Below are 21,314 nucleotides of genomic sequence, written 5' to 3'. Positions count from 1 at the left end.
GGTGAGTGTGGGTTATGGTGGTGTAGGGGGATAGGGAGTGGGGTGGGTTATGGTGGTGTAGGGGGATAGGGAGAGGGGTGAGTGTGGGTTATGGTGGTGTAGGGGGATAGGGAGTGGGGTGAGTGTGGGTTATGGTGGTGTAGGGGGATAGGGAGTGGGGTGGGTTATGGTGGTGTAGGGGGATAGGGAGAGGGGTGAGTGTGGGTTATGGTGGTGTAGGGGGATAGGGAGCGGGGTGAGAGTGGGTTATGGTGGTGTAGGGGGATGGGGAGTGGGGTGAGAGTGGGTTATGGTGGTGTAGGGGGATAGGGAGTGGGGTGAGAGTGGGTTATGGTGGTGTGGTGTGTGGGGGAGGGGGGTGGAGTGTCGGTTATGGTGGCTTTAGGGGGTGGGGACGGAGCGAGCGCGGTTAATGGTGGCGTGGGTTTGTGGGGGGGGGGGGGGGTGGAGTGTCCGTTATGGTGGCGTTAGGGGGTGGGGACGGGTGAGTGTTGTAGAGGGTTAGGGTGGTGTAGTGATGTGGGGAGGGTTTCGATAACTATGAAGGATCCATGATGGCGTTTAGGGAGAACGGTGGCAGGGGTGACATGTGCAGGACGAGTATTGTCGGATGATATAGAGGTGTGTGTGGGGTGTGTGTGTTGGGTGGGGGGGGGGGGGGGGGGGTATTAATGTGGGAGTCGAGAAGTGTAGGGGTGTAGGGTGATGTTGAGAAGAGAATAGTGGGGGTCGGGAGTCGGGGAGGGAGTAGAGAGGGGCTCGGTAATAATGCGGACTATGAGAAGCATGTGTAGGATGGTGTAGTGAGGGAGTTGGTGGAGTGTATATGGAGGTCGAGGAAGGAAAGGGGTAAGGTTCACACACACACACACACACACACACACACACACACACACACACACACACACCCGCCCCCCACCTCAAACTATCATTCACACTACAGCTTCAACAACGCGGAAGTAACGCTGTAAAACCCATTCGGGCTACATTCGGTCGGCGAGACCCCCGTCAACCATAACCTACACACAAAGGGTGAATCACATACACGTGATGTGTTTATAGCAGTTTACTTCCCCTTTCAATCCTCTGTACATTGAAGCCGGAGAACATATGCACAGTGTCGGTAGGAGCAGAGGTGAACAACTGACAACGAGGTCATTCAAAATGTTGTGGATCGTCCTTGCTGCGTCCCTCATACCTGTCGCGAACTGTGTTCAATGTATGTCACAGACGGGTAGTCCAGTTGACTGGTGAGTCCTTTGAATAACGATAGCTCATGGCGTAATAGAGGGGACTGTCTCTAACCCTATCGCCCGGGTATGGCGTGGGGATATATATCAGAACGTGCGTGTTATAACGAATTCCGTGGTTGAAATGATTTTATCATATCCCTTTTTTTCACTATGTGCATGGATTTGATTGAGTTTGTGTTATTGACAAAACTGTATCATCTTCCGCGTAGACGGAAACAGTATCTGCAGCTCAAGTGAGCGTGGAAATAGTTCGGGCATCCCACACTGAGCATGCATAACGAGGAAACTTGTGAGGTCATGTTCCGCGTTTCTGAAAAATGAATGTCGACAGTCTGCTCTCTCTCTCTCTCTCTCTCTCTCTCTCTCTCTCTCTCTCTCTCTCCTCTCTCTCTCTCTCTCTCTCTCTCTCTCTCTCTCTTAGTAGAGGGCAGCTTTTCCAGGGGGCGGTGTTACGAGGATGCGGTGTTACGAAGGGGTGGTGTTACGAGGGGACTGTGTTATAGGGGGCCGTATGACGAGGGTGAAGTCGATTTTCCAAGAGGTCACTTTTTCAGAGGTCAGTTTTCGATCTTCGGTCCGCGACATACCAAACTACGTTAAAAACTGGAATTTGTTGTACGGTGTTAAGGAACTAAAACAAGGATCGGACGAAGTCAGTATTCTGCGTCTGCGTACATGTTAAACTGCGGCATCGTATTAGTCTGGTCATTTTGGTCGAAAAAAAGGGCCAACCTCAAGAAAATTGCAACAGAATTAATTCATACTTTATGTTATTTGGTAGCATGTCAGCTTTCAGGAAAAAAAAGTCTACCAAAATCAACTCATGGGAATGACCTTTCTCAAGGTCACAAGATGTAGGCCTATATAATTCGTATTTTCGTATTCTTGGATATTTGTAGGAAGGAAGAGATTGAAATTTATCATAGTTTTCTTTCTAATATAACTAAATTAAAGAACAATCTGGATATACAACTTTTATTTACTTTATAAAAAATATCACAGGGACAATGTTATTCATTATAATAGTTCAAGGTCAAATAGAGGACATATATGAAGAGTGGCCGAGAAGTTAAATGCTGCCATAGATTTTCAAATATTGGAATGAAGTCATACACATTATATTCAAATGTAAGATAATATATCATTTTAAGAACTTAATGTACTAATTGTGGAAGAAATCACCTAATTGTGTGTGTGTGTGTGTGTGGGGGGGGGGGGGGGGGGGGGGGTCATTCATACAAAGCCATTAATAATTGTAGCCAGTGACAGTCTGAGGTAACAATGAGCAAGCCTCAAAGCCTCCGATTGAAATATTTGCTACTTTATGTTATTTGGATGCAAGTTTTGACGTTTATATAATTCAAAAGACAATAGATTTTTGATAAGTCAAGAGTCCTTCAATACCAGTTTTACAATTTCGTACAAGAAATACTATTTTGTCCGTAGAAACGGGGCGTGGCAGAATGTTCCTTAGATTGAGACTCTGTCCGAATTGTTACTCGCGTACGTGGTGAAATGAATATCATATGTTCCGGTATACATGTTTAAGATTTGAAAGAAAATTATTACCAAACTATTGTCGTATAAATCCCAACTTTTATAAACTCCGATTCTCATTTTCAACTACTGATAGTTGAACACTCATTCGTTAAGTAAGTATATATGTTGCATATTTCAGAAGTTAATTTTGTTGTTGTTGTATAATGCCGCGCTCAGCAATATTGCAGCTATATGACGGCGGCCAGTAAATAATCGTGTCTGGGCCAGACAATCCAGTGATTGACATCATGAGCATCGATCCACGCAGTTCGGATCGATGACATGCATCAACCAAGTCAGCGATACTGACCACCCGATCCCGTTAGTAGTCGCCTTTTACGGCAAGTATATATGATACTGTGATGTTGTTGTGGTAGATGTAAAAAATATAACGTAGCTGTAGTTTCAAAAAATAATCCAGTAATAAAACACTTACAGAACAATAATCATCTTTAATGTCAATTATATCATGTATGCTATTTCTCATATCACTTTAATACATTGTAATTTGTATGTGTATCATGTTTGGGAGAGGCATTCAGATAAGCAAAATTTGTTTGTTTGCAAACCCCTCCACTTTATGGAAATATATCTGTTAATATCATAAAGAACTGGAACTTGGTAACGCATGGGTCGTTGGCCGACTATAGTCTATTTTGGTGAAAGGGGCCCCGGCGAAACTCATGTTAGCCGGTTATCTATTTCTGTCGCTGATACGCTGAGTGAACACAGGCTAAACTGACTATAGATTCATTTATTTTAGTGATTCATTTATTTTAGTGAGCGAATCTATTCAATTTGAGTATCAGTACAAGATAATCATAGACTATTGCATAGCATAGCAATATGGCAAACGCTCAAGTGAGTGAGTATGGTTTTACGCCGCTTTTAGCAATATTCCAGTTATATCAAGGCGGGGGACACCTGAGTGAGTGAGTGAGTTGGGTTTGTCGCCGCTTTTGACATTATTCCAGTTATATCACGATGTGTCAGCTTAATGTGGAAGGAAAGCCCGAAGTGTTGCAGGTCTAAGACGTTTACCTCTTCGGTGAAACCCACGAGCACGGGTATGGTGTTGACAAACCTAGAAACGTAATCGGGGCGAACCGGGATTCGAACCCACAATCATACGTTTCTGGGGTTTCAGCAAATCGCGGCGCCTTAGACGATTTGGCCACCCATACCCCCGAGAGCAATCTCATTAAAATCAGATCTTAGTTCTCGCTATCGCTATACAAAGGACTGACGACATCCCATTACGGGTCACGTCAGAGCGACCTTTCTCGAATTTTGACCGACCAATGAAATGACTGACAAGAAAACGACATTAGCTGATCAGAAGGTAGCTTTCTCGAGCTTAACGACACTAGTTTCAAACTGGCGACTACGCTTCGAAACATATTTTGACGTATTCTCGATTTTTAAAAAAACTGATCAGAATATTTCGTGGTTGCATGATTAGAAAACACTTTCCGACTGTCCCTTTCATGATCTATGAAGCGACGCTCTGATTGGTCGGATGAAAGGTCGTTCTGACGCGACCCCTAATGGGATGTCCTCAGATCTTTGTTTGGCGGTAGCGAGTACAAAGATTTGATTTTAATGAGATTGCCCCGAGGGACACCAGAAATGGGCTTCACGCTTTGCACCCATGTGGGGAATCGAACCTGCGCCTTCGGCGAATAAACACACAAGTGCCTCGCTGTATTACAAACAATCTTTGGGGACAGAATTTGGTCTACTCCTGCTACAAATTTAGTTTCAAGTCAAGAAACGGAGTACAGAATCCACTGGCGCTGTTGTCTGAGATCATGCCGTTCCAGTATGGTAGCCGTAATTCTGAAAGAAGAAAAATGTCTTAGAGTAAAGTTGTTTAAATTCCTATATATTTCAAGTAATTACATCTGCATTTGCTGAATTTTCCTGGTTCCGTTTTTCACCAATTTCCTAGACAAAAAAAAAGTTACAAGCCGGTTGAAAGAGTTAATTTTGTGACTTTAAACAATAAAACAAATGCACTCAAGACGAGAAATGTCAATATCGGGTGTTTTAGAAATAGGCAACTTGTTCCGATATCAATATTGTCAAGATTGGTTGTAAAACGTAATGAATCTAATGAATTGCAAATTACGTACGCATTACGCAAATGATTATACATCATGTCACTCATGGGCTTCCATACATTTTTTATTTTATCAAGGAGGGTCTACTTTTCGATTTAATTTTTCACATAATTATGTTTCTAATAATTGTAACAATATTGGTTGAATTTATAGAAGACAGGAATATGGTTATCGGTCGTGTTTAACACACATGTTCTCTGCTGGTGCGGCCGTAGTTATATAGCAGACGACGCTACACAATTTATGGTTGATGGGCATGTTAGAAGTATATTGGAAGCCAACTGCTATTATTTTCATCATTATTAATTTCATTTTTCAATAAATGTGTATTTGTCAACTTACCATGAAATAATACGGCTCCGTTATCGTTGTTTTTTTCTGAATATATTCCAAGGCACTAGCAGGATCACTACGAATTATCTCCCTTTGAGAGCTCTTCTTGATGTACGGTGAACCGTAGATGCCATATTCTCCTCGTTGGTTTTGATCTTTTTTGATGCGGGAATTAACCATTTTCCCGAAGGTTGATTTTGGTAGACTTTTTTATACAAACTCAAATACATTCAATAAAAAGGAAACAGTCGTAAAATATTCTGTTGCAATTTTCTTGAGGTTAAATTACAAAATGACCAGACTATATGGGAGTGGACTAGCACTATAGATATGTTATATTAATCCGTTACAATATTGTGCAGGCAGGGCTGGGACGGGTAGGTCGGGTACTCGGGTCGGGTGGGTACTGAGTAGCTATCGGGTACCCACAGGACTACCAGGACCCGTGGTTAGTCGCGTGATTATATTGTTTAAGGGCAAAAATGATCTAGAACTCTATGGTTACACTATAAGTGACAAATGTTCTTTTTCCCGACTATGCACACATTCCTTCTGACTTTATATGTTTGCTTAAAGATACGACTTCAGTCAGCTTCAGTGTATCTATGACCAGATCATTGTATACCTGTATCTAAATACATTTTGACAGGAGTACGGTCAAACGTTTCCCAATCTCTTGAGACCTACAGCGGGTACCCGGGTAGGGTCGGGTAATAGGGAGGTGGGTACCCCCGGGGTAATAAATTTGGACTCGTCCCAGCCCAAGGTACAAGCAAGCACACACTCGCACGTGCACCTCGCTACACAAGTTAAACAATCAACATTTCACAATCAATTGGGTTAGATTGATCCATATTATTGATACATTTCAACATTGACTGACACTTTTTGTTTACCTGTTTAGGTCACCAACTGTTTGAACAGGAAAAACATTTTAGATAAAATACGATTTACCAGCTAGTAAACAAAGTGTTAGGTTATGCTGTGGCGTCAAAATTCGCTTACTGTAAACAACTGGGTTTCCAGGCAACGGCACGCTTGTGTCGATACCACCTCGAACGAGGATTATTTCCTCCACTTTTCCGATTTCACATTAAATGATTAACCACGAAACGGAATAGATATGATCAGATAACAAGAATATTGACATTGGACATTTTCCTCCACTACAGCTGGCCTACAATACAATCGTCTCATCTATTCCTTACACTTCCGACCCGTGAATATCTTGGGTAGAATAGTCTTCAGCAACCCATGCTTGTCGTAAAAGGCGACTAAGCTTGTCTTAAGAGGCGACTAACGGATCGGGTTGTCAGGCTCGCTGACTTGGTTGATGCATGTCGTCGTATCTCAATTGCGTAGAACGATGCTCATGATATCAATCACTGGATTGTCTGGTCCAGACTCGATTCTTTAAATACAGCCGTCATATAGCGGGAATATTGTTGAGTGCGGCGTCAAACAACAAACAAACCTGACGCTTCCTATGGGCACGGGTGGCTTATTCCCTGACCTTGACCTCTGACTAATCTTGACCAAACCCGTATCAAAGACAGGCCCCATCTCAGACAAAGTATATACCAACTTGATAAAATGTGTCAGTGTAATAAAAAAAAAACTTCCAGTGAGTTTTTTTCTCGTGACCTTGACCTTTGACCGTTTCACAGGCCTGCTGACTTCCCTGCCAAGTTAGCTGATAATATCAATCTACATCACATAATTCAATTGGTCATTCAATGCAACCGTTACTACCAATTTGCAACAAGTGATTCAACACTTCAGTCAATGCACTAGAACTGAATCTGCGTCACCAACAGGTTTATTGTCTACAAGCTGCCATCTCTCAAAGAAAACGGGACTCATTCAGCGGGTCGCTCTGTGGGTGCCTCGGTGCGTCATGACTCGGGCCACTTCTACATGGACGTCAACAACCCCACGTGGACTCTGTCCAAAGTCCTCATGAAGGACCCGAAACACGCCGTCTACAACACGCTCCAGACAATATACCAGGCCAAAACTGTGAGTTTATTTTTTCTAAAAAAACAACACGTGGCAACAAAAGAAAACGAGGAGTTTTAAGAGCATTGACCATAAACTGATAAAAAAACCTTTAAACATCACCAAAATTCATTGGTTTTCATGGCTTGTAGTTGTTTTTTCTGTGGGAAGGAATCACTATCGTCGTGCAGATATAACGACTATATTTACTGCGTCCCATTGCCAGTGTTACCTTCTTCCCCTAAATGCCTGTTGCCAGTGTTACCTTCTTCCCCTAAATGCCTGTTGCCAGTGTAACCCTCTCCCCTAAATGCCTGTTGCCAGTGTTACCCTCTCCCTCTCAACGCCTGTTGCCAGTGTTACCCTCTCCCCTAAATGCCTGTTGCCAGTGTTACCCTCTCCCCTAAATGCCTGTTGCCAGTGTTACCCTATCCCCTAAATGCCTGTTGCCAGTGTCACCCTCTCCCCTAAATGCCTGTTGCCAGTGTCACCCTCTCCCCTAAATGCCTGTTGCCAGTGTCACCCTCTCCCCTAAATGCCTGTTGCCAGTGTTAACCTCCCCCTCTCAACGCCTGTTGCCAGTGTTACCCTCTCCCCTAAATGCCTGTTGCCAGTGTTACCCTCTACTCTAAATGTCTGTTGCCAGTGCCACCCTCTACTCTAAATGCCTGTTGCCAGTGTTACCCTCTCCCCTAAATGCCTGTTGCCAGTGTTACCCTATCCCCTAAATGCCTGTTGCCAGTGTCACCCTCTCCCACTAAATGCCTGTTGCCAGTGTCACCCTCTCCCCTAAATGCCTGTTGCCAGTGTTACCCTCTCCTCTAAATGCCTGTTGCCAGTGTCACCCTCTCCCTCTAAATGCCTGTTGCCAGTGCCACCCTCTCCTCTAAATGCCTGGTGCCAGTGTCACCGTCTCCTCTAAATGCCTGTTGCCAGTGTCACCCTCTCCCCTGAATGCCTGTTGCCAGTGTTACTCTCTCCCCTAAATGTCAAAGACTATGCTGGTGATATTAGAAAACGCTGATGTATCTTTTCAGACTGATGACTTCGCGTACGTTATGTACAATGACAAAACTCCAGCTGGAAAAGAACCAGAGAGCGACGGACATTCAAAAGGTATTAAACTGGTGACAATGAAACCTACAGAGTGTCAGTTATGATGTATCCGACATTGTCAGTCTTTACTCGTTGATGACGCAATGAGGCCCACCTATCTGACATGGTCAGAATGGCAAAGTCTCCATAGATCTGAAAGTCCAATGTAATACGAGCTTGTAAAAAGGTTCTAAGTCTAACAAACAACACCAACAATTGTGAAATTATTTTTCAACATAATCTCCCTGCTTGTCAATATCTTATATCGATAGTGAAGCTTTTCAATTCAAGACAGGAAGAAGTTTTCTGAAGCCACCATAAAAAGTCATATACGACAGCTTTCAGGTCATCGTTGTCGTCATAGTGCTTTCCTCGAAGGTGGTATTTCAGTTAAAGAAACAGGTGGAAATCACTTGGTGCCAGGTCTGGCGAGTATGGAGGGTGAGGAAACTCTTCGAACCCACATTATCGCACAGCAGCTAGAGGCATTATCGTGAAGTAGTAGAACTCCAGCAGTTAGCATTTCTCGCTGCTTTTCTTTAATAGAATCTCTCAGGCGATAAAGCAAATCGGCAAAGTAGGCACCGGTAATCCTTTTTTTTACTCACCCACTCTTATTCGTGGGGTGCCCTTTTAATAAAATGAATGTGACATGTTTGTGATTCCACAGAACAGTTAGATTTTAACGGATACACATCTATTGTAGGTGTATTTGCTTTTGACAAGGAAGCGGGGTTTTGGCTGGTGCATAGCACCCCTGGGTTTCCACCAAACCGTGCAGATGGCTACAACTGGCCTGATACTGCTCTCGTCAATGGGCAAAGCTTTCTCTGTGTTTCTTACAGTTATTCACAGCTGAACAACATCGGTAAGTACATTTTTAAACAGTAATGTTGTTGTGATCCTTTACTACACCTACCATGTACAAAGATAACAACACTCAGAAGCATACATTCACTCAGCTTCTGACTTCATCAGAAATATATAAGTAGTTTAGAGTTTGTTATTGGTAATACGATAAGCGACCAGGGGTAATAATTAGAACAAGAACTCGGAATTTCCATACATCTATCCCTCGTGACTTTATGTTCAAGGACCGCCTCTGTGGTCTAGTGGTAGAGCGTCCGCCCGGAGAGCGGAAGGTCCGGGGTTCGATCCTAGACCACGTCATACCAAAAGGCGTTAAAAGATGGTACTTGTTGTTACCCTGCCTGGCGCTCGGCATTAGGGGGCTAAAACAAGGACTGGTCGGCTCGGAGTCAGTATACTGTGTCTGAGTGGGGTATTCATGTTAAACTGCGGCATGGTGTCTCAGTGAGCTAGCAATATAAATCGGCATCAGTCCGGACTAGTACAAGCAGCCACACAAACACACACACACGTACATGCACGTCGCTATATAAGTGCAATAATCTTGGACGCGACGTTAAACCCCATTTCACCTCAACTTTATGTTCAATCAAGCATTTACTTGGACCGATGATCAGCAGCATTGAATTAGAATTTTGATATGTAATTATTGTCTTGTGTCAAAATCAATATGATTGTATATGGCATTGTCAATCGCGATCAAACATTTGTTCTCACCATTATGCCCCAAATGCCATGGTAGGATATTGCAACAGTTTTTCTATTAAAAAACCGTCAGACTTTGACAGTAAGTGGGATCATTTCTGTATATTACTTCTCTAGGAGTTGGGTAACCTCATGGTTAAAGCGTTCGTTATGTTGCAGACCCGGGTTTGACTTCCCTCAGGGGTACAAAGTTAATTCTTGTTCAAAACTGCTGTCAAATGGATTGCAGAAAGGTAAAATGCACCTCACTCAATCCACAAAGCGTATAGCTCACAGCTTGACTGGGTACTGTGTATTGTTGTCAGCCTCCCAGATCGTGTACAACTATGTACAAGTGTATGACCAAATGGCCTCGGCGAGCTTCCTGTCAGGCAACCCGAGTCTGGCCGCAGTCATCAACCACAAACATCCAGGACGAAGAACCGCCAACAAGCTCCAGCTGACGTCCAAACAGGGCACACCGTTCCTCAGCTTTGCCAAGACTGCGGCCTTCAACGACGGTAAGAAGCAGCAAACTTAGTGCACCCAGCCTTTGTTCACAGATAAAACCTTCAGGACAATGACATAACGTATACTCGGAAGTTCGACATTTTTGCATAAATATTGGATTTTTTTGGATTTATTTTTCAGAAATGCTGGACTTCCTCAATGATAAGATCCATGTGTAATTTGGAGACAAGACATTGAGGCAAGAAGTTGCATCCTCAAAAGTACCGGGGCGGTCGGGTAGCGTTAAAGCGTTCGCTCGTCACGCCGAAGACCCGGGTTCGATTCCCGACATGTGTGAAGCCCATTTCCGGTGTCCCCCGCCGTGATAGTGCTGGAATATTGCTAAAAGCGGCGTAAAACCATACTCACTCACTCACTCACTCGCTCACTCACTCAAAAGTACCAATTGTGCTCTTCTTCTTGCTGATTTGTTTTCATATGCATATTAATCTAAATTTCTGTCTGCTCGGTTTGGCATGTCAAACCAAGGGAATCTGGCAACGCTTCAGGTATGTCACTGATCTGTTATCGTTCAATGACGGTCAGATAGTCCCTTCCACTGATTTACCCATCGGAACCAGGAATGAAAGAAGCCAGAATCCGCCTTAAGTTTCATATTTAAATTACTGCATAAAGATTCCGAGTGACAACCCTCTCCACAAGACTGTATGACAGTCTGCCAGTGCTGGTTGAACAGTTGAGGGTGTGTTGATAAGATGGATTCATGTTTAGTTTACATTTTCTTCCTTTTTTCAGATTTGTATTCAGGGTTTGTTGCACCAGTGCTGCAGAGTGGCCTGATGACCGAGACGTGGCAGGATGGGGTCGGGAAGATGCCGTCCAACTGCAGCAGCAGCTACAAGGTAACATTACAGGAGTTGGTCCGACTTCATTTTCAGTTGGACAACGTACATCTGCATTGATTTAGCAGCCTCACAATCACTGAAAATAGATGAAAAGTATGTATACATACAAACATTTATCTTCCTGTTAACATTTCTTTCATTTCAGGTGTACAATGTGAAGGCTATCACTCTACCAAATGGTATCAACTTCAAGGAGACCAAAGACCACTCCAAGTGGGCTGTCTCTCTGACGGGCAACTGGGTGTGCATTGGGGACATCAATAGACAGGTGGGTAGGCTTGACACCACCCTATAAAGCAGGCCAAAGCCATACGACTGTGTCTCCTACTTTATTTTCACATCCACTGAAACCCTGTAACAGATAGTTCGGATCTCGTCATTCCAACTTTTTTTACCCAGCTAGCTAGCATGTCATTTAAAACAGATAGTGTATCGGGTTCACACGAAGTACTAGTGACTAGATGAATTCTTACTGTAGGCTAAATCACAGAGTATAGTCCCCTTTTAATTCTTTCTGGTAGACAGGCACTAACACTATGTGATTCCATCTCTATTGTTCTTTGTTTTCGTCAGTACATGCGTATATATATACCACACCAACATACCCGTGAAGATTCCGGGGTAGAATAGGTCTTCAGCAACCCATGCTTCCCGTAAAAGGTGACTATGCTTGTCGACTAACGGGATCGGGTGGTCAGGCTCACTGACTTGGTGGATGCATGTCATCGATCCCAATTGCGTGGATCGATGCTCATGATATTAATCACTGGGTTGTCTGGTCCAGACTCGATTATTTACAGACCGCCGTCATATAGCTGGAATATTGCTGAGTGCGGCGTTAAACAACGAAAGAACCAACCAACCACACCAACAAGTTGTTAATTCCGTTAATCCGAACACTTTCATAGAAATGTACCCTCCGGATCAGTGCGTTTTCACTACGTGAAAATGAATTCTGCTTTAAGGGGAATTTTTTATTTTTATGGAAAGGTTTTGTCGTATATATATTTATTACGTTGGTAAGGAAGTCGACGACTTTGCATGGATTATAGACAGAAACTGAAACATCTTCATCACTTTCAGCTCCATCAGATGAAGAGAGGGGGAGGTACCGTGTGTCTACAGAATGAAAAGGTGTGGTCTCAGTTCAACAGCAGCGTGAAGGCGTATGAGCATTGCTAGAGCATCGGGAGACCCTTTTCATGTAAAGGCGATGGATTGCATTGCGTTGTTGCTCTTTAAACCTATTGCTTATTAATGATATGCTATATAGTTTTTATTTTATTTTATCTGACATTCGGAGGTTTTTTTGGGATAATAAAATCTTTTTGCAACTTTAGGTCTGTTTTGTGTGAATGTGAGAATAAATATAGACAGCTGTCGACGCAACCATCACTGTTTAACCACAGTATTGCAATGTCGCTCACTCACCCACTTACTCACTCACTCGCCTATTCACTCACCCACTCTCTCAATCAATCACCCACCAGCCCACCCGGGGATCACCTAAGGAACATATCCAAGTGTCAATGACCAGAATAACATAAATGTCATTTGGTAATTTAGGTAATCCCTGCGATTACTGGGAACACATTTGTCACTGAACTGCGAAATGCGTGCGTATCATGTTCTCATTATGATTTGTTTGTTTGTATGTTTTTTAGTCTGTTTAACGTCACACTCAGCAATATTCGTGCTATATGACGGCGGTCTGTAAATAATCCATATCATGGGCATGCATCAACCAAGACAGCGAGCCTGACCACCCGATCCCGTTAGTCGCCTTTTATGGCAAGCATGGGTTGCTGAAGACCTATTCTACCCCGTATCTTCACGGGTTTCTCATCATGAAGTATGTGTTATAACGTCTACCGGCTGTTATCATCGGTGTGGAAAGAGGCGTACATCCCCGATATTGCATATAGGTTATCAACTTGTTTTACTGGTTCTTCAAAGTGAGGTCATTTTATTCACCTTTTTGTGGATTTCCAAAAATGTAATGTCGGTAGTCGAATGAAAAAAATCTTTCAAACAATGATTGCATTACAGATGCGTCATTTGTCAGCCAGGAGTCATTTTAAGATTCAAGGGTCATTTCTGTCGAACACAGATCTGCTTTAGATTCAAAATCCAAATGCGCGTCGATAGAAGTTTAAACTGACATTGTAGGAGAAGGAGGTTACCACACTTTTGGGGGGATAGATATCCTGTTTTAGGAAAAAATGTATTTAGCGAACGTTGGGCGAGGCCTACTAAATTGGTTATTTATGTATCATCCAAAAACACAACAGCGTGGTAACCTCCATTTATCGACGTATCGTTTGAAGAAATGACGTCATCTCTATATCTGAACGAGAGGTTGAACCTTTTGGCAACGTGTCCTTTCTTTGATTTGACTAAAGTTTCTTGTAATGAAAAAGATTAACTAAGAGAGGGACAAAGTAAGTAGCTATGTAGAGACGTGCCACTTGTCTTAATATTCTATAACCAATTTTGACAAAAAAAATATGTTGTCAATCAGGAAAGCCAGCAAATCACATATTTGAGTATCATAATATTTATAATAATTTATAGTAATTTCGGTCTTAATACAATGGACCACATCCATTAACATTATTTTGTAAAAAAAATCATTCTGAACTCCTCGGAACCAAGGGCCCTATTGATTAGAGAATTACTTTCATATTGAATGTATCATGAAGGCGAGTTTCTTGAGAATCAGAATTTTTTTAAAACTTGAAATTATCATCCTGCCTGAGATTGAGTCAATGTTTTTAATATTTCAAGGACAGCCTACTGGTTGAGCGTCCGCCCGGCGTGCGGAAGGTCCGGGGTTCGATCCCCGGCTGCGTCATACCTAAAGATGTTTAAAGATGGTACTTGTTACCCTGTCTGGCGCTCGGCATGAAGGGGATTAAACAAGGACTGGTCGGCTCGGAGTCAGTATACTGTGTCCTAGTAGGGTATTCATGTTAAACTGCGGCAGGGGTATCTCAGTGTGCTAGCACTATAAATCAGCATCGATCCGGACTAGTACGAGCAGCCATAGTAACAGACGTACATGCACGTCGCTATATACGAGTCTAATCTTTGACGCGACGTTAAACCCCATTTCACCTCACCTCACCTAATATTTCAAGATTGACATTACATCGACATTTAAAGTCCACTTGTCTCCTATATTCCCTGACATTATTTAATTAGACCCTGCTTGTTTGTTGACAGAAGTATTGTCAGTAGTTTTGACAGGGATTCTGTGGTACGGTTGCAGGACACTGCAATACGTCTGTCTTTATATGGACTCTTATGAAGCTGAGGAAGCCAGCGAAGTGCTTGGAACAAGCACGGAAGACAAACAATGTCTTCAAATCTGTATTTCATTTCCCCTGTATGAAATGTGGGGAAAAACAAGTCAAGATAGAAATAGAGCGCCTTTCCATCATCTTAAACTGATTCTGACGTGCTTTTGTTAATCAGAAATTTCTCGGATTTCATATCCGAGTATCTTTACCCAGCATACCTTGAAGTAAGTTGCACAGCACGGTACACTTCACGGTACACCTCATGGTACACAGCATGGTACACAGCACGGTACACTTTACGGTACACCTCATGGTACACAGCATGGTACACTTCACGGTACACCTCATGGTACACTTCATGGTTCAAAGCATGGTACTCAGCATGGTACACAGAATGGTACACAGCATGGTACACTTCATGGTACACAGCATGGTACATAGAGTGGTACACAGCATGGTACACAGCATGGTACACAGCACGGTACACTTCACGGTACACAGCATGGTACACAGAATGGTACACAGCATGGTAGACTTCATGGTACACTTCATTGTTCACAGCACGGTACACAGCACGGTACGCAGCATGGTACACTTCATGGTACACAGCATGGTACACAGCACGGTACACTTCACGGTACACAGCATGGTACACAGCATGGTAGACTTCATGGTACACTTCATTGTTCACAGCACGGTACACAGCACGGTACGCAGCATGGTACACTTCATGGTACACAGCACGGTACACTTCATGGTACACAACATGGTACACGGCATGGTTCACGGCTTGGTTTACAGCACGGTACACAGCATGGTACACAACATGGTTCACGGCATGGTACACAACATGGTTCACGGCATGGTTCACGGCACGGAACACAGCACGGTACACAGCATGGTACACGGCATGGTACACGGCATGGTACACGGCATGGTACACGGCATGGTTCACAGCACGGTACACAGCACGGTACACAGCATGATTCACAGCACGGTACACAGCACGGTACACAGCATGGTTCACGGCATGGTACACGACACGGTACACAGCACTGTACACGACACGGTACACAGCACGGTACACAGCATGGTACACAGCACGGTACACGGCATGGTTCACGGCCTGGTTTACAGCACGGTACACGGCACGGTACACAGCACAGTACACAGCACGGTACACGGCATGGTTCACGGCCTGGTTTACAGCACGGTACACGGCACGGTACACAGCACAGTACACAGCACGGTACACGGCATGGTACACAGCACGGTACACTTCATGGTACACAGCACGGTACACAGCACGGTACACGGCATGGTACACAGCACGGTACACGGCATGGTACACAGCACAGTACACAGCACGGTACACAGTACGGTACACGGCATGGTACACAGCACGGTACACTTCATGGTACACAGCACGGTACACAGCACGGTACACGGCATGGTACACAGCACGGTACACGGCATGGTACACAGCACAGTACACAGCACGGTACACAGCACGGTACACGGCATGGTTCACAGCACGGTACACGGCACGGTACACAGCACGGTACACAGCACGGTACACGGCATGGTACACAGCACGGTACACAGCATGGTACACAGCACGGTACACGGCACGGTACACAGCACGGTACACAGCACGGTACACAGCACGGTACACAGCATGGTACACAGCACGGTACACGGCACGGTACACAGCACGGTACACAGCACGGTACACAGCACGGTACACAGCACGGTACACAGCATGGTACACAGCACGGTACACGGCACGGTACACAGCACGGTACACAGCACGGTACACAGCACGGTACACAGCATGGTACACAGCACGGTACACGGCATGGTACACGGCACGGTACACGGCATGGTACACAGCACGGTACACAGCACGGTACACAGCACGGTACACAGCACGGTACACAGCACGGTACACGGCATGGTACACATCACTGTACACATCACGGTACACAGCACGGTACATATCCCAAGGAGAATATTCATGCAAATGCTGCTTGCTTCACCATTTGAACGATTCCTACCCAAAACGGCTGTAATCTGTTTAGCTCTCAATGGTCTACGTGGTATTCTGTGGTATTGGTAATAATATAATTATAATAAAATTACCGTAATCGGACCTCGAAAACTAAATCAACTTTACTCGTCTGTCTACAAACCTAATTGATTTACCGCCTTAACGTGGCGACGGTTGGCGTTTGAATCAAGCGTGTATTGTCTCAATGTTTTTGTACGCGACCATTGCATCCAGCAAGTTCGACACATGATCAGGTATACTGGCGTTATGTAATTGATGATACCAAACACATACCGTCAGCAGAGTTGCGTCTGTGCACGCCTATGATTGTGGGTTCGAATCCCGGTCCGACCCGATTATGTTTCTAGGTTTGTCAGCACCATACCCGTGCTCGTGGGTTTCACCGAAGTGGTAAACGTCTGAGACCTGCATCACTTCGGGCTTTCCCCCCACATTAAGCTGACACGCCGCGATATAACTGTAATACTGTTAAAAGCGGCGTTAAATACAACTCACTCACTCACTCACACATACCGTCAATATATCCTCTCCTGTTCACATATCAAAACTGTTATATTATTACATAAATATCTTAATATTTTCCTTTCCCAATATTGTATTCAGAATGTGCCTCTTAGCAGAAATTTGTATGAATAAATTCGTAAACACGTTTTGTTTTCCAAACAAGTTTTTATTAAACCACATTTAAGATATTTACATGTAATAGCCAGATCAATTGTCCACAGCAGTGTCTGAACGATGAAAAGGCTACTGTTATCACATTCATCAACACAGTACAACTGATTTCTAGGGTAGAAGCCAGAAAACTTTCTTAATCGTATCTACTTTTAAAAGTTCAAAATTCTCCACCTTCTGTAGAGGTTCGTGATAGTTGTCCAATAAAATATGACGTCAATCAATTATTGCAAGCAAATAATATGATTACCTGAAGTGATTCAGTTATATAATCGAGCTTATGTCGTAAGCCTCTCGCGTTCAGGCGGAAATGATCATTGATTTGTCAAAAGTTTTCTGATTAGCTTATATCATACTCAGGTCCAGGGTTAGTTCTTTTAAGCATAAGTACCAATATGACATTTACATTACCTAGTTAATAACATAAGGGACACCAACTTATTAACACTAAACAAACTTTACACTCTGTGGTCAAAATACATATTGTATTGCTATTAAGTTTGAAAGAGTACTTTGAAAAGGGAATACAATTCTAAAGTTGTAATTTACACGATTTTTACTAACGACTGCAGTTGAATGCCCATGGTACATAGCGCTGAATTAAATCGTTACCCGTTTACAATGATTTAGTACAGTAACCTACGGTTATAACGAACTCAAAGGGACCACTTATTTTAGTTCGTTATAACCGTAGTTCGTTATAAACATATATACAGCATATATGCAACAAATGGCCGGGACTAAAAAATAAGTTCGTTATATCAGACAGTTCGTTATAACCGTAGTTTACTGTATGTACATGTTGAATGCGAACATGTTCAACACAGGTATGAGGACGCAGACGTGGTTCTTTAAAACGGTGTATTTAATTTTTGCGGATACAGTAGACTACATTTATAACGAACACGCTTATAACGAACTGCCATTTGTTGTATATACAGTAAACTACAGTTATAACGAACTCAAAGGGACCACCAATTTCAGTTCGTAATAACCGTAGTTCGTTATAAGCGTATATACGCTCATTCATTCATTCATTCATTCATTCATTCAGCATAGATACAAAAAATGGTCGGGACTAAAAAATAAGTTCGTTATATCCGTCCGTTCGTTATAAGCGTGTTCGTTATAAACGTAGTTTACTGTATGTTGTATATATGCTTAAAACGAACTACGGTTATTACGAACTAAAAATTGAGTTCTTTATAACCGTAGTTTACTGTAAATATCATTTTCTGTTTGTGGATCGGTTTGATAGAATGAATGACACAATCTTAACAGCTTTATGCCTCCTGAAACCAGAGTTCATATAAAGAAATAGACAATACAAAAAAAAACACATAGGTGCCAGCCATCTTAAATCTGTGGATACTGAATTTATCAATCATAATAGATAGATTATCACATATTTACAGTTTTTCTGCGTCACTTGTCTGAATAAAGAATGGTGACATGGGTCGCCCAGTCGTCTAAAGCGCAATTTGCCATGCAGAGTTGCGTCCCTTTGACACACCAGAAACCTATGATTGTGGGTTAGAATCCCAGTTGCGATTGTGTTTCTAGGTTTGTCAGCACCATACCCATGCTCGTGGGTTTCACCAAAGCGGTAAACGACTAATGCATCACTTCGGGCTTTCCTTCCACATTAAGCTAACACGCCGTGATGACTGGAATACTGTTGAAAGCGGCATTAGACCCAACCCTACTTTCTTAATAAAAACACAAGGAAGGATGCACAAAAAACACGACGCTAACAGGATGATCATTATAGGTCCTTTGAAAGAGGCGTGAAGCCCAAATCGCTCACCATTTTCAGCGTTGTATGCCCTTCATGAATACGTGACGTTTCCATCAATCAATCTTTATTTACACATACAGTGAAAGACCACAGACCTATAACACAGATTCCATGGATTGTGTAATTTACATATTATTTATCAACCTTTAACATACACGTTTCTATAATTTATTGCATGAAATACATATGACGGCACACGCTTTAACACGTTGATACTTTCGGAAGACATTAGTACATGAATTAAAATTAGTGTCCCGTTTTAGTTCGTTATAACCGTGGTTTACTGTACAATAAACTTTAAAATGTTTGGTGGCTTGCAAGGCGATAAATATTCAATACACCATGTACTGGGCACACAAAGAAAAGATGGTACTCATCTTCTCCTTCCTGCTTTTTGCACAATTTAAAAACTCTATATATCATTTTAATATGTGTGTGTATATTTCCTGCACAGTGAGTATAAGTTGAGCATCTTATTCGAGACAAAAATATTCTGATTTTTTTCCAAATGAGGTTCCAAAAGATATTTTTAAGTTTTAAACTGAATTTTAAACATATTCCACCTTCTTGACATCGCCATATATAGTCAAAACCGAGTTCATTTATAGATTTTTGAATGAGACCCAATTCACGCGTCCAGAACTATCATACAGTTATCATTTCATAACATTTTCTGGGGCGGTCGGGTAGCCTAGTGGTTAAAGCGTTCGCTCGTCACGCCGAAGACCCGGGTTCGATTCCTGACATGGGTGAAGCCCATAACTGGTGTCCCCCGCCGCGATATTGCTGGAATATTGCTAAAAGCGGCGTAAAACCATACTCACTCACACACTCACTCACTCACTCATAACATTTTCTTGAATATGTATAAGAAGGCATATGTAATAATTTTACCAACACTTTATAACTTTAACCTGTGCATATATAGATAATGGAAATCCACCACATTCACCATACACAACTGTATGTGGTGTTTTAATCTCAATCCAATAAATCTGTACATGCATAGGCGTGTACTCTTTCAATGAAGTCGAACTTCGCCATACCCCATATTTCAGCCCCATACAACAAAAAAGGATTATTGTTTAATCGAAGATCTTAAAAATACATTAAAGTTAACATCACCAATGTTTCTGAGATGTTTTTCAGAATGCCAAAGAAGATCTTTGACTGGATGCAGACTTGTGTTGAATGTAAATTTCATGACAGTTTACTGGGGATAAAAAGATTCCAAGATATGTTAATTAGTACCAGCATCTAATTTTTTGCCTTTATCAAACCATGTTTCCAGTTTTCATAATATATCCTCGTTTTTTATAGCAATTACCTTAGTTTTGTTTTTTTTACAAACTGTTCCAATACATAAATTTGATGTTGTAATCCAGTTATGTGCTCGAAAGCATTAAAATATCACCAGCAGTAAAAATAGCGGTAACAAGATTTGTACAATATTAGGATGTAATTGTATACCACCTTTAGGATGTATCCTTGTCAAATCTAATTACCGTTGCGTCGTACCAAAGCTTTCACGTCTAAATAACGCAGACGCATCTTCCCCGGTCGCGTCATACAAAAAGACGTTAAAAGATGGTACTTGTTGTTACCCTGTCTGGTGCTCGGCATTAAGGGGTTAAAACAAGGACTCGGAGTCAGTATACTGTGTCTGAGTCGGGTATTCATGTTAAACTGCGGCATGGTATCTCAGTGAGCTAGCACTATAATGCCGCACTAATACCGGACTAATACAAGCAGCCACACACACGCACGCAGGCACGCACGCATGCACGTCGCTATATAAGTGCAATCATCTTGGACGCGACGTTAAAGCCAATTTCACCTGACCTGACCTCACCTCACCTCACCTCACCTCACCTCACCTCACCTCACCTCACCTCACCTCACCTCACCTCAACTCAACTCAACTCAACTCAACTCAACTCAACTCAACTCAACTCAACTCAACTCAACTCAACTCAACTCAACTCAACTCAACTCAACTCACCTCACCTCACCTCACCTCACGTCAACTCAACTCACCTCACTCAGTTCAAAAAGGCCGTGGCGAAATATGAACATTGTTAATTGTTTGCCTGTGGGAAATATAGGACGGTGACCAGCGATATGATTGATGCCTGTATATATCGAATATGAACCAGACAATCCATTACGCGCCACTAACCACGCCGTCGGGGTATAG

The 21,314-nt window shown here is 42.8% G+C and overlaps 1 protein-coding gene across 1 annotated transcript; it reads left to right on the top strand.

Moving 5' to 3' along the window:
- The first annotated feature begins 1,001 nt into the window (after window positions 1–1,001).
- Window positions 1,002–12,610, top strand: LOC139477000 (plancitoxin-1-like). Its single transcript, XM_071259559.1, has 8 exons — window positions 1,002–1,250; window positions 7,066–7,267; window positions 8,284–8,362; window positions 9,048–9,209; window positions 10,222–10,416; window positions 11,162–11,268; window positions 11,417–11,539; window positions 12,355–12,610. The coding sequence occupies exons 1-8, from the start codon at window positions 1,111–1,113 to the stop codon at window positions 12,451–12,453; spliced, it is 1,107 nt and encodes a 368-aa protein (XP_071115660.1). The 5' UTR covers window positions 1,002–1,110; the 3' UTR covers window positions 12,454–12,610.
- The last annotated feature ends 8,704 nt before the right edge of the window (window positions 12,611–21,314 follow it).

Source organism: Haliotis cracherodii, unplaced genomic scaffold (assembly GCF_022045235.1).
Source record: "Haliotis cracherodii isolate W230 unplaced genomic scaffold, xgHalCrac1.p SCAF_30, whole genome shotgun sequence".
NCBI lineage: Eukaryota > Metazoa > Mollusca > Gastropoda > Lepetellida > Haliotidae > Haliotis > Haliotis cracherodii.
This window is presented reverse-complemented; position numbering and strand designations above follow the sequence as displayed.